Source organism: Rhinocladiella mackenziei (assembly GCF_000835555.1).
Source record: "Rhinocladiella mackenziei CBS 650.93 unplaced genomic scaffold supercont1.1, whole genome shotgun sequence".
Lineage (NCBI taxonomy): Eukaryota > Fungi > Ascomycota > Eurotiomycetes > Chaetothyriales > Herpotrichiellaceae > Rhinocladiella > Rhinocladiella mackenziei.
Genome location: NW_013550604.1, coordinates 2,849,364 through 2,863,268, shown reverse-complemented (window position 1 = coordinate 2,863,268; position 13,905 = coordinate 2,849,364). Strand labels below are relative to the sequence as shown.

The following is a 13,905-nucleotide window of genomic DNA, read 5'->3' as shown; positions in this document are numbered from 1 at the left end:
GCTTCTACACGTCCAGGGCGACCTCCTCTCCTCCAACCTCCTCTACCTTCGATCCTCCCTCCTCTCGCTCAACGCGCTCTCTCTCCCCCTCCTCAACCTCCGACGCCCGTCCAATCTCAACCCGACCCTCCTCCAGCCTCGGGCTTTCTCCCCGCCGAACAATGGGCGTCCATCCAAAGTTTTCATGCCGCCATGGGATCAGGTCAAGATGGAGACCTACAGCCGCTATCACGCACGGTGGTTCTCCATGGATTTGAAGAATGACATCTGCCATGCCTATTTCTTGCGGGATCAGGGCGGCAAGATTCCCATTCTCATGTCCGCCGAGAACGGCATGGACCCGGGAGAACGGCCAGCCCATCTGCGCACGCTGACCCAAATCGAGGAGATGATCGTCGCCCGGTCGCATGTGCAAATGATGGTCTATCGCTACCGGGGCCACCAATACCACTACTCGGGACACTGTGTAAGTTTCATGCAAAACACGATGAAGACGGTTGATATACTGCCTAATCTGCCCGCGGAACTAGACGTGGTGGTGTTACGGCCCTCGGATCGCGTCGTCGAGCATGATCTCCGCTATCGACGCCAGTTTCGGTCGGATTTTCGGGTTCGAAAGGGACATGTCATGACCTGGCTGCGGTTTCTCCAGGCGCACCACCCAGATTACCGGTATGTCACCATTTCCCCGGATCGGATCGATGCTCAACCGATCGATGGCGACATATCCTCATCGTTTCTCGCTCTGATCGACGATACGAGTATGGGGGAGGAACCCCCCGCGCCCGAACAACCGGTGTCCGCCGAGCTGCCCCCGCCGAATTCTCAATCGATGGTCCCCAATCTCAATATCACTACCACCGAGGCGGATCTAATCGTAAGAGAGATTGCCAGCCGGAATTCCCCCCCTCACAGCCTTCCCGCATCCTCGATTCGACAGAGCCCTATCGACGAAGCGTCGGGAAAGATCGGATCTTTGCCATGGCCTTCCCGACATTGTATCCGACGGGCCAGGCCGATTTCAACGCCCCCCGGATACGAAAGGTGAGTTTAACCGATTACGCGCGCCATCTGATGTGCTTTCACGACGGCGGGTTCGGCCGGCACCCGCGCTGGCGGTTTTTCGTCTTCAACCTCCTGATGTGTCGAAAGGCCAACGGCGCGGCCCGTTTCTACGTGTCGAAGGCGTCCGGTCTGAAAGATCTCAGTCGAGAGGAGCTGACGGAAGCCCTGCTGGCCGACGATGCCCTCCTCCCTCAGATTGTACGCCAAGGTTCCGATCTGACGGGGACGCGCCCGTTTTGGAGAAGTAAGAGCAACCACTTACAAGCCCAGGCTCGCTTTCTCCCGCCCGGTATGTCGCCTGTTTTTGTGACTTTGAGCGCCGCCGACATGCAGTGGCAGGACCCAGTTTCCTCTCTGGCTCGCATATGCGATTACCGTCTACAAGAGTCAGGGATTAACACTGTCCAAAGTGGTGATAAACCTGAATCAGAGAGAGCATTGCCTGGGCCTTTCGTATGTAGCCGTGTCACGCGTGAAGACATTAGATGGGCTGTTATTTGAGGCGCCGTTTGACTTTGAGCGCTTTGTGAGTGTACATACAGTGGGATCCCAAGAACGGGACTTGGACTATACTTTTAGAACAACACAGTTATTATGACTAGGGGTCGAAATCGCTAGCTATGTAGATAGGCTCCTGTTGGATAGAGATGAGAGGTTTCCATAGACGACGACGTTACAGATGGTTGTTCTGTGCAACGATGTAGCATTCGTGTGTCTATAAAAGGAGCCTCAGGACCTCGACAAGTAGATAGAAAACAGATCGCTCCTTCATCTCAAGTTGCACAAGAAGTTTGACAGCTCCATTCTCATCGCCGATATCCGGGCACAATCTATCGGTGTATCGCCGTTATCGTTGCCGGCTTTCCGAATTGAGTATACCGTCATCTACTTTATGGTCCATGGACTGGATCCGATGGAGGATATCGTACGGCACAGGACACTGTGATCAACATCGTCTATATATGATCCATAGACTGGATCCGATCAGGGCGGTCTGGCAGACAAAGGCGGCATTCTACCCATTCCTGGGCGAGCCGTGGATTGGATCCGATGGGGTCAGCCAATGAGAGCACGTGATTAAGTGTCGGATTATAGATTTTCCGGGATACGTCGCACTCTACCCACTCCTGGATGGGCCGTGGATTGGATCCGATGGAGCCAGCTAATCAGAGCACAGGATTACGTAATTAACGGATTATAAATTTTCCGGATTGCCGAGGGTTGGCTAATCACGTGATACGAGAGGCCCCAGGTTTGGCCCATGGACTGGATCCGATGGGGCCAGCCAATCAGAGCAAAGGGTTTGGTAGTTGCTGGATTATAGATTTTCCGGATACCGAAGGGTCGGCAATCACGTGAGAAACGCCAAGAATTGCCAAGAACAAAGTGGCCGGCTCAGTCACGTGATGTCTCGAGCGCAGCGAGGCATAGGGGTTTGGGGGCTTGCCCCCAAAATACAAAAGCTACGCTTTTTTACCCCCCGGCGGAATATCCTGTCCGCGGCCCCTAGTTTTTGCACAATGTGAACTCCGCCAAGAATTGCCAAGGCCTATGTGATGGGCCAATCACGTGGGTTAATGTCTTGGCACTGTTGCAGCTACTGGCCCTGCAGGTCACTCACCCACTCAACCAATTCCACTCAATCGAGAACCTTCGAACGCAGTGAGGCCTGGGGGTATGGGAGCTAAAATACTCTACGCTTTTAACCCCCCCGTGAATATCCTATCCGCGGCCCCTAGTTATGCTCTAGTCGAGGCGTAGATAATGGAGGCGTCAGCTGAGCTTGCACGTTGCAGCCGGTGCAAGTTAAATGTACCATGGAGAAATCGAGGATGGGAAGGGATGCACTACAGGGTGCATTAAGGCGACGGAGGGGAAAGACGATAGATTAAAAGGGGTGACGGGTTCCTTATAGACGTCAAAAGCGGCGGCGCGCCCAGCCTACGACCATACCCGAAATGGTAGGGCCGCCCAAACCGGATGCGCATTTCCCCTTTACGATAAAAAGTGATGGAACGCCTTGCTGCCTAAAAAGCATGTGCTTCGTTTCATCAATCGTTGTTCCCCACTAGGTCAAAGGTTATGTCTCGGAATTTTTCATATACAAGCCATCATGGGGCTTCCCTCCCTGCCGCTCTCGTCACATCTCATTCCAGCTGCTCTACTTCAAGAATGTGGAATGGACAACAATGCCCGTCGCATTCAAGTCTTTGAGACAATAAAGGTATGCTTCAGCCAAATCTTCCGGCTGTCCAACTTTTCCCGTGGGGATTTTGCTCTGGTGATCTGCAAAGAAAGCCTTCCTACCCTCCTCACCCAATCCTTGCCACAAATCCGTCTCAATGACACCAGGAGCCACAGCATTGACTCGAATCGGAGCAAGGTCGAAAGCCAACTGTCTTACCAGACCGTTCAGACAGGCTCCAATAAGTGCCAGCATGGACCATCCACCAGCAATTGGTTTCTCAGAGATAGACCCCCCGGACAAGACAATGGATGAGCGTCGGTCCTAATGGCAGCAATGGTTCGGACTCGATTGCACTTCTGCCATTTCTCGAGCGTCACGGCCTCCAGAGGAATTGTAGGCAGACGATCACCAGCAATGTAGATGGCATGGTTGATCTCGCCAACTTTCTTGAAGAGCTCTTCGATATTGGACTCGACATTGGGGCTGGCTAAATCGCAGGCGAAACCTGAAACTCGATCTTTGGCTTCGGGATAGTCCTTGACGAGTGCAGCACAGACATCCTTGACCTTGGTTTCTCGTGACGATGAAAGAGTGACGAATGCCCCATACTCGAGAAGAGCTTGTGCTATACTGATTCCGACGCCGCCTGTGCCACCGACTAGGAGGACCCGTTGACCTGCAAGTTTGTTGGTGAATCGTACTGGAGACATGTTCAGAGATGATTGTGGAGGAAACGAATGGTAGAGTTGGTGAATGGATTTGGTATTCAATGCAAAAGTCCAATTGGTGATTGCTGGAAGGTGCATGCTGGACGAGTCAAGAAGGTATCAAGTTCTGTCGTATTTATTCCTGTCCATCCTTCTTCCTCTCCTTCTTTGATACTCTATCTCGGCCATGGAGGTATGCCCCGGATTTGCTTGAATTGTCTCCGTGTTTGCAGTGGAAGTTGCAAGCTTTGACAATTCTGCTTGTCGGCCAGAGAGAGATTCTCATTGGGAATATGTTTTGAATCGAGAAAGGTGATTTGCTGACACACACTGCATGATGAAAAGCGACAAAAACGCAACATCCCCATTCAGACCCAACTTGCCCGGCACTCAGAGGATACGGAGTTAGCTGAAATCAAAATCATTCGTGGCTATTCATGCTTTTGTGACCTCCGTGTTTTCGTACGAGATCCGAGCCGCACGGGTTCAGGTCAAGCCACATACTAAACACCAAAACTTTTGCCCTGAAGTTCCTCCTAGAAGATCGACAATGACCATCCCAACGATGATTCCAAAATCACGGTCAACCATCGATTCGTTGATCTTAATTCCAGATCAAGTTGTACTCTCTTCTTGTGTCTTGCAATCTTCGATTACTCAACCTCAGATCAAATAAGCAACAACCTTGTGAATGCTACACGCCCCTCGCCCTTTCCTGCGGATATCAATGTGGTACCTCATATTCAATGTACGTCGAGATAGGGACTTGCACATCGATCATGGTTGATTCCCTCGATCTTCATCTAAGAACTGATCGGTTCGTCCTTGCGATGGCCTCAATGGACAAACGTCATCTGTTATCAACCCACCTTTTATGGTGTACATAAACCGGGAAGAAGACATCCAAGGTGACTCTCCTCATTCCTATTCAAATCAACAATCATGTCATCTTCTTACCATCATCACCAATTGGAAAAACTTCAATCACTGCTAGATTTCCTTACCTGGCAAACATCACACAATAATGTCGAAGCCTCTCGTCTTTATCACTGGCGCTTCTGGCCATATCGGCTTCGCCGCTCTAGCACTGCTCCTCAAGAAAGGCTACCGAGCCCGCATTGCAAGCCGCAAACTCGCAAAGGCCCAAAAACTTAAAGATCTTCCCACTATCAAATCCTATGTGGACTCCATTTTCTTCGTTGAGATCCCAGACTTCTTGGCCAAGAACGCGTTCGATGAAGCCGTCAAAGATGTCGGCTACATTGTCCGCGTCGCCTCACCTATCCCAGATGATTCCCTGGTAGGCCAGGTATTCGACATCAAAGAGACATACATCGCACCCGCCATCCAAGGCGACGTCGGCGTGCTTGAAGCCGCCCAAAAATCCCCTTCGGTCAAGCGCGTGATCATCACATCCTCCGTCGCTGTTCTTTCTCCAAAAGGAGGCTCCACCAGCGTCGGCCCCGACAATCTCGCTCCACTGCCCAAGATCGAGAAGATCGCTCAAAATCCCTGGATCGCGTACAGAGCGTCCAAGATCCTCGCCAACGCAGCGGCTCAAGAGTGGGTTGAAAAACACAATCCCCATTTCGAAGTCGTCCATATCTTACCCTCGTACGTACAGGGGCGTCATGAACCCGCGACTTTGGCCCAGGACCTCGTCGACCGCATCAGCTCCAACAGCACCATGATCAATTTTGTCCTCGGCCACGAAGAGACCCAACCCCGTCCGAGCGACTTGGTTCTCGCCGACGACGTCGCGGCTACGCACGTCGCGGCTCTGGAGTCCAAGGATCGAGTGGCTGGAGATCGAGCATGTGGTGAAGAGATTGTTTCCCAGGGAAGTCGGGAGCGGTGTCTTGTCTCTTGGTGGCGAGCAACCTGGGTATGGGTTGAGGTTTGACGCGACGAAGACTACAGAGCAGCTGGGTGTTGAGCTTCGCGGGCTTGACGATATGGTGAGGAGGTTGATTGGACAGTATGTCGAGTTGGTCGAGAAGGAGAAGACGACGACGAGTTTGAGTAGAGGAAATGTGGTGCCTTTAAATCCCAGGGCACGCATGGACAGGGTGAGGTTCAGAGGTGCCGTTGATAGGAATGGAGATGTATGAGTTTGAATCCATGCTTTTTTTTTTTTGGGTTTGGTGTTCGCCACCCGCCGTTCGAGAGGTCCTCGAATATCCAAATATATGATAAAGGTGGTCCTATCGAGGCAAGAGAATTAGAGCCAAGGGAAACTCGGAATCCGCCCGTTTTTCTTTTGCACTCAAGAAGATATCTATGCGACATCCGCACGAAACACCAATGCAACACCATCGTCGCCGGCAGTCACGATCCTCGAGCCTCCTCCACCTTGCACGAAGCCCAGGACGCCTCCACCCTCACCCTCGCCTCGGTGTCCTTTCCACTCGTCGATAAGTCCCTGGCTTGCCGCGGCGGTTCCGCCTCGGACGTCCCATCGCCGTACGACGCCGTCCATGCCCGCACTCGTCAGTATCCACCATCCGCGTTGTGGATTACGGACGAAATCGACCTTCACAACCGCGTAGTCTTCGTGTGCTTCTTTGATGTGCCGCTTTACGGCAAATCGGTGTGCTGTGTCGAACAAGGCGATGGATCCGTCCACACTGCCGGCAGCGAGGAGGTTGAGTGGGGGCGAGGAGAACGAAAGCGTTTCGACGCCATCGCTTTGGGCTTGTAGCGATGCCAGAATCTGGCCGGCCGACGAGGCTGGGCCGCGGGATCCACCGCTGCCACCCTTTGCACTTTTTGAGGTGGGGTCTGCTGGTTGAGGCAGGCCTACAACTTTGATGTGTCCTTCTGCTCCGCCTGCTGCGACCATGGAAGATGTACACGCTACGATGTACAGGCCACCCTCGACTTCAAACCGTTGGTCCGCGGCAGTAAAAGACACGACTGCCTGGCCCGTGGAGAACACATCCCAGACGTACAAGCTGCCGTCTTCAGAGACAGTAGCTAGGAGCTTTCCATCCGGTGTCCATGCACCAGCAGTGCAGGATGCAGTGTGTAAATAAAATGCTTGTACGATGGTCAGGGGGCTTGCTTCGTCCGCCGCATTGATCTGATAGACCCAGACCGAGCCATCGCCGGCGCCGAGGGCGATGGCATTTTCCTGGTCGGGATCCGGGCAGGCCGACACCCAGTTTATCTCTTGCACTTCGGACGCTTCTGCCATAAATGTCCATCTTTTCCCCGAGGCGTCGTCACTCTTCCACGCTCGTAATTTCCCATCCAGGCCCGCCGTCACGACGTATTCGCCTCGAGGATATGTGAACGACGCGGCGTTGACGGAGTCAGTGTGTCCATCGAATTTCTGAATGGGCGGTATACTCTGTCTTTCATCCTGGAGTTGAGAGTTTGTCTGAGACTCGGGTATGGAGGCGTCGAAAAGGTATGCGACATCGTCACCTCCACCTGTCACCACAATGGAGGGGTTCGTGGGGTGTTGTGCTATGCAGAAGATGCTGTCTGTGTGATTGTCGAAATGGGCGACCGAGTCATTTTGTAGTTGAATTTCTTCCTCTTCTTCTAGATTTTCATCCTCGTCCATGGGGTGATCGGGGTCTTCCGGTATCTCTTCGGCTGCATCGTCTGCGTCGAGGAGATCATCATCTGCCAGGTCCTCGGGGGGTCGGCGAGAGTCGTCGTCTGGCATGACAGGTGAGGAGAAGAAAGGGATTTAAGGCGTAGCGCAAGAAGTGTTATTTGGGAGAATGAAAAATTTCTATTCACGGGAAAGAGTGCGACTATACAAGTGTCTATGCATGTGCCAACAGCTTAGAAATTATTTTTGCATCCGGCGCAAATGGCAAGTTGCATTGGACGCTTGCGTCATTCGCCAAGGTATTCAGCCTTATCGTCTCAGCCTCGTCAGACGGTGGAGGAATTTGTGAGCAAACCAGCCGCGAGACAGATAACTTTTCCTCGAGATGGAGGATTAGCCAAAGGCTTCGATTCCAAGGTGTGGGACGGATCTTGAGCCAGCGCTTCTGCTCAACCCCGTCAAGAGAAAATTGTCGCCAACCTCAGCTGTCCACCACTCTGTCCCTGCTTGCTTGCCGCTGGCAGAACAGCAAGGGACAATGTTGGGGTCATCTGATTGTGGCCGAATATTCAGCTCACAATAATATTGGATCACCTGCTCCCGAGACTCTTCATTCACCGAGAAGGGTGTCCGTTAATGCTTTCCAATCTCCAGAAACACGAGATGCACGAAACTCACGCGAGCTAGTGATTCTTCATGATTTGCATTGAAGATTTCAGAATCCTTATTCAAAGTTCACCCAGCCCAACAATCAAGTTTGTCTCACTGTCATCACTCAAACGTTGTAGACCCTATCAATGGAGAGATTGGATTTTCGAGACATAAGTTGAAAATTCAACTCTATCATCATTCATTGGTAAATTGACAGATGTCTTTGTTTCCTTGTCCGGTGGTAGGAGGACAATACAATCTCGTTCGGGCAGATCGTGCTCGAGGAACGGACCGTTGTTTTTCGTCCTCACAGCCGGTGATCGCCATTGCCGAGGCAAACTAATCGCGTATAATCTCAACTCAGTAATAGGGATAGCCTGTCAACAAAAGATTGATGATGCCGCTAAGGGGGATTGATGGGCTTTTCTGTGCCTTGATAGGAGCTCAAGGGGAATCCTGCAATACCCCAATCCACCTCCCCGTCTAGAATTGACTTCCAGGAGGGTATCCATCGAACCCATCCGCCTGGCGGCTGCCGTACTTTTGAAACACCCATTGTCTTCAGCCCAAAAGTGTGAGAATGGTGGCGGCTTCCGCTTCTAGAAGAAGGGATGTGGCCATAGTGGCGATTACTGAAAATTATTCGTCGGTCCAATGGAATGATAGATATGCAGTGGAATTCGACCCCCCCGGGTGGGAAACGAAAAAGAAAATAACCGGGCCAGTTCACGAGTCCAAGGGGGGGGCTTGGGGGCGTCATCGGTTAGGTTCGTTCGGCGAATTTCCAACACCTCCCTGCGGGTGTTTCAGATGGTCCGAGAACAGAGCCACTCTGTGCTAGGCAGGGAATAAGGAATGTCGGAATCGTAGCATCATTGGGTGAACAGAGAAGTTCGGGCTCTCTGTTTAGCACGAAGAGAAGAAACAGTTGGAATGGCCAATTGAGGTTGTTCGTAGAATTTTTATCTGCTGCTCACGCAAGCTTTTGCAAGAGGGGTTGCAGCCGCCAACCACCACGACGAACGCGCTCTATCAAGCTCTAAACCCACTACGACCGCCACTACAACCACTCTCGTACCCTCCAATTCATTTCCAGGACGTGTGCCAGGTCAATGCTTCTTCTCCTCCAACCGCCCATCTCAGCCTGATTTGGTTCATCGCCCGCACCGCACCCTAGATTGAACCCTAATCGAATTCCCTATCCACGAGCCACGGCCCTTGTCATCATTCACCCTCGACAAATTCGACAATCGTCTCAACGGCTCACACGTCCTCTATACCACGACCTACATTGTCCTCTGGGCGGTCTGCCACCGACTTCAGAAGCAGTTGGTGTTGTCCTCTGCCGGTTGGATTTCACCGCCGGCATTGTAAACTCTGTCGCAGGTTCAAGTGCGCGGACCATCTACGCCCTCCATCTGCCTCAAAACGACCCGTGAAACCCGTGCAGGACATTTTCCCACCTCTGGTCGTCTGTTTCCCTCGTCCATCGTCCGACTCTGGCCGCCGCACGTATGGTGTCACTGTTCTCTCTTGCTCGGCCGACCATTCTTCTCCGCTGAGGACAAATCCTGCCACAACCTCCACCGTCTGGTCCTGTTTGACCTTCCTCTGACCCGATTCACTCTAAACGTATAACAGAGTCCCCGCAGAAGCCATACAGACAATGGCTTCCGGCCAGGAGAATGGGTAGGTCCCTGTCTCTCTCTTTTTCTCTGTGTCTGTCGGTGTTGTCGGTTTATGAAATCGTCATTTTGTATCGCAACAACCCCCTACCGACCTTTGTGAGCGCTCTGTTGACCATGAGCAGTTTTTATAGCGCCAGTCAATTCATGAACCCAGGCCCTGCTCCTCGTCCTCCGACGGATCGACCTCGACAGCTCGACCTCCAGCGCTCAAACACGGCCATACCGACAAATACTTTTGATTCCCTATCATTGGGAGGACCGGCCTCCCCGGCGGTCAGTACTCCTAGTGCTCCATACTTCTCAAATGGTAGTTCTTTGTCGCTCGCAGGCATGGGAAAACCCTCCGGCCCTGTCACCATAATCAAGGAAGGACACGTGCGGTGCAAAGAAGACAAGTTTCTGTCGCAATGGAACCAACGATACCTGATTTTGCGCGAGTTCAGATTAGATTTCATGAAAAGTGAAAACGGAAAATTGATGCAGTCAATCCCCTTAAACACTGTGACCGGTGTGACCCGCTCGGAGGATACCCGTATGGCATTTGAAATTGTCCGGATCGCCAATCCCAAGGACGCGGGCGGTAAAATCACCATGAGCCGCGACTTACCCACTCGGACAATGACATGTGAAGTCCGCAACGACGACGAAATATACGATTGGATCGACAAAATCTATGAACGATGCCCCGGAATGGGAGGTGTCAGTAACCCGACCAACTTCAGTCATCGCATCCATGTTGGCTTTGACCCTCAAACCGGTGGATTTGTCGGATTGCCGCAAGAATGGGAGAAACTTTTGAACAGTTCGGCCATCACAAGAGATGATTACAAAAAGAATCCACAAGCCGTTATCGAAGTCCTTCAGTTCGTCTCGGACCAAAAGGTGCGAGAACAACATCCCGAAATGTACTCCCATGGAATGGTCACTCCACCGGCATCTCAACCTAACAAGCCACTTGGTTTCCCGGCCGGCGGCAATAACGTTGCTCCTCCGAGACCAGCTCCTCCCACAGATGCGCAGCGGTACAATACCAATCAATTTATGAACAAGTACCAAGATGGACAAGTCCGGTCAGGGACGCCTCCTATCAAACCTCAGCTACAGCGAGCGCAAACAGACAAAGGGGCGTATGATATGGAAGCCGATGCGGCGCGGATCAAAGAGATTGCCAATCAAGAGCAGAAGCGTCGTCAGATGGAGGCGGAAGCCAAACGAGCACGTGATTTGGAAAGACAGCGAGAGCAGGAACGCGAGGAGGCCGAGCGCAACCGGAAAGAACAAGAAGCATACAACGCTTCCTTGCCCAAAACTCGCCCACCTTTGGCTCAACAAGAAATCGGAGGTTTTGGAGGCGGCTCTGATCGCGGTCCCAGTCGACAGGATCCCAGGTACAGCCCGGCTAGAGCCGCTCCAAGTGCTCCTCAGCAGTCCCCATCAGGGCCTCTAAGACAACAGCCGACAGCACAGAGACCAGCGCCTCCGGCCCCCACGAACAGTTCCCAGAAATCCATTCCCCAGTCTGCATCCGCCAGTCAAAATTCTCTACGCTCACCGGAGAATAGGGACCGAGATCGGCAGCCGTCGCCTAATGCACGATATCAACCAGAACGGGAAGCGCCACGGAAGGAGACGGCTCCGAAGCAGCAGGCCAATGGCATGAATGGGCAATCTAACAATGGTCGAATGCAAGGATCTGTACAACAACCCAAACCTCTTAATGTCGCCAAACAGCCTCAGACCAAGCCTGCCACGGATCCCCGCAAAGACGCGGAGGTTGCGTTGACTGCAAAGAAGCCTGTCGAAGAACGAGCGAAGGAAGTTCGAATGTCTAGCATGAGCGAGAGCGAAGTCATGGCCAAACTAAAGCAAGTGGTCTCCAGAGACAATCCGATGGACTCATACAGCAAGCAGAAGAAGATTGGTCAGGGTGCATCGGGATCGGTGTATGTTGCAAGGGTAAAAGAAAGCGCCACGTCTCCAGTCGCGCGCGAACTTTATCGGACGCATGGACCCAAGGGACAAGTGGCCATCAAACAGATGGATCTACGGAACCAGCCCCGAAAGGAACTAATTGTCAACGAAATCATTGTCATGAAGGACTCAAAACATCCCAATATTGTCAACTTTCTCGATTCTTTTCTACAAGAGCAGAACAACGAATTGTGGGTGGTAATGGAATTCATGGAAGGTGGAGCGCTCACAGATGTCATCGACAACAACCCAGTGATCACAGAAGATCAGATTGCCACTATTTGCTACGAAACCTGCAAAGGATTGGCTCATTTGCATTCCCAAGACATTATCCATCGAGACATTAAGAGTGACAATGTGTTGCTCGACCGAGTCGGAAATGTCAAGATCAGTAAGTCACTTGGGGATCTCCAGTACACCCCAATACTAACCTACAATATCTAGCTGATTTCGGATTTTGTGCTAAGCTTACCGAATCCAAGAACAAGCGCGCTACCATGGTCGGTACCCCGTACTGGATGGCACCCGAAGTGGTGAAACAAAAGGAATACGGTCCAAAGGTCGACATTTGGTCACTCGGCATTATGGCCATTGAAATGATCGAATCCGAACCGCCATATCTGAACGAAGAACCTCTCAAGGCCCTCTTCTTGATTGCGACAAACGGCACCCCACGTCTAAAGAACCCTAACAAGCTTTCTCGTGAACTCAAGTCATTCTTGAGCGTATGTCTCTGCGTCGATGTTAGGAGCCGAGCAAGTGCAGACGAGCTATTGCGAAATGAGTTTATGCGAATGGGCTGCAGTCTGGCAAGCCTGAGTGAACTACTCAAATGGCGAGAAAAGGGCCGTCAGTGATTTGCGTGTCAATCAGAGGGGTGGGGAGTGCAAATGAGATTTTCCGTATCCGGCGCAGTGAATTAAAGGGGTGTGTGAGGAGCATCTTTACCGGCGCTAATTCGACTTTGGGGCCCCCTTCGCCAACTTGGAGATATCTGATGGAGAACCCTATGCCGGGCCCAAATACGGGGCAGGGCTGGATAATATGCGACCACACGAGCTCAATCGAGTCAATACGACCACGATGTTGACAGTATGTTGACCGTTCTGTGCTGTCTTTGTTCAGCCCCACGGCCAGACCCAAGTTACCAACAAATCCAGAAACGAAAAAGATGGGGGAAACGAAGATCCTTTATTTTCATGATGATGATTGACGGGGAAAAGTTGGATCTTCGACAATGAGATGCACGCGAGCTTTTCAACCTTAAACAGATTTTCTATTTCTCCTTTTCTTGCTTTTCTCGCTGATCATCGCTGCATTTCCAACAGGACTACAGAGAATCCCTGCCATGGCTATGTATTTCGATAGAAGTAATGTTCCTGGAGGGAAAATTTGTCTCAGATGACAACAAAGTGCTTTACAGTGGCCAGCTAGTTCAACTCCCTTTGCTGTGTGGATGGATGGCACCGGGTAGGATGAAGTGGGTCAGCTCTGGCCGACTCGAAACTGGATAGTCAAGACAAGACCAAAAAAAAAGACATCATGCGGCGTCGATTCGATGGCTGCGTGAGGGGATCATTCGGTTGGTCTTAGTCGCGGTCTTAGGTATTGCATGCCTGGATATATGGCTCACTGCTCATTGACCAGTTCTCCCAGGTGATGGTACTCAGAATGGATTGCGATAATCAGACCCAGTAAGTGAGAGACGGGCGGAGAGGAGTCCGGGGCTGGCGAGCGGGAAAATAATTTCAGCTTGATCTTTCCACATATGTACCGAGAACTCCTACAATCTTCCTAAATCAAGCCGCTCCGTATATCACTAGCAGACAGCACATCTCATCCGGAAAACAAGGAAAGCTGGGAAGTCTCGGTGAACGAAATTCCTGGTACGGAGTACTTCGTGCCGACATTCGACCGCGACTTAAACTATTCAGAAATGGGATAGGCATGCTTTGGGCCAGGACCGCATCTGTCAGATTGCCATGCTGGCGCATGAACTTTTATACAAATTTCTCGATTCGGAAGGTCTAGATACTTGATTAGGCAGTTCTGTCACGTGCCGAATAGGTA

General features: G+C 51.8%; 5 protein-coding genes across 5 annotated transcripts; 3 read left to right on the top strand and 2 right to left on the bottom strand.

Annotated features, from left to right (window-relative positions):
• Positions 1–208: 208 nt before the first annotated feature.
• On the top strand, positions 209–1,566 carry Z518_01004 (uncharacterized protein; the record flags this gene model as incomplete). The annotated part of the gene is made up of 2 exons (XM_013421605.1): positions 209–877; positions 916–1,566. The coding sequence occupies 2 exons, from the start codon at positions 209–211 to the stop codon at positions 1,564–1,566; spliced, it is 1,320 nt and encodes a 439-aa protein (XP_013277059.1).
• A 1,660-nt stretch (positions 1,567–3,226) lies between these two features.
• Z518_01003 (uncharacterized protein) lies at positions 3,227–3,963 on the bottom strand (the record flags this gene model as incomplete). The annotated part of the gene is made up of 2 exons (XM_013421604.1): positions 3,227–3,460; positions 3,517–3,963. The coding sequence occupies 2 exons, from the start codon at positions 3,961–3,963 to the stop codon at positions 3,227–3,229; spliced, it is 681 nt and encodes a 226-aa protein (XP_013277058.1).
• Positions 3,964–4,984: 1,021 nt separating this feature from the next.
• Positions 4,985–5,863, top strand: Z518_01002 (uncharacterized protein; the record flags this gene model as incomplete). The annotated part of the gene is made up of 1 exon (XM_013421603.1): positions 4,985–5,863. The coding sequence occupies one exon, from the start codon at positions 4,985–4,987 to the stop codon at positions 5,861–5,863; it is 879 nt and encodes a 292-aa protein (XP_013277057.1).
• A 375-nt stretch (positions 5,864–6,238) lies between these two features.
• Z518_01001 (uncharacterized protein) lies at positions 6,239–7,636 on the bottom strand (the record flags this gene model as incomplete). Its single annotated transcript, XM_013421602.1, has 1 exon — positions 6,239–7,636. The coding sequence occupies one exon, from the start codon at positions 7,634–7,636 to the stop codon at positions 6,239–6,241; it is 1,398 nt and encodes a 465-aa protein (XP_013277056.1).
• Positions 7,637–9,978: 2,342 nt separating this feature from the next.
• Positions 9,979–12,692, top strand: Z518_01000 (uncharacterized protein; the record flags this gene model as incomplete). Its single annotated transcript, XM_013421601.1, has 2 exons — positions 9,979–12,226; positions 12,280–12,692. The coding sequence occupies 2 exons, from the start codon at positions 9,979–9,981 to the stop codon at positions 12,690–12,692; spliced, it is 2,661 nt and encodes an 886-aa protein (XP_013277055.1).
• Positions 12,693–13,905: the final 1,213 nt, after the last annotated feature.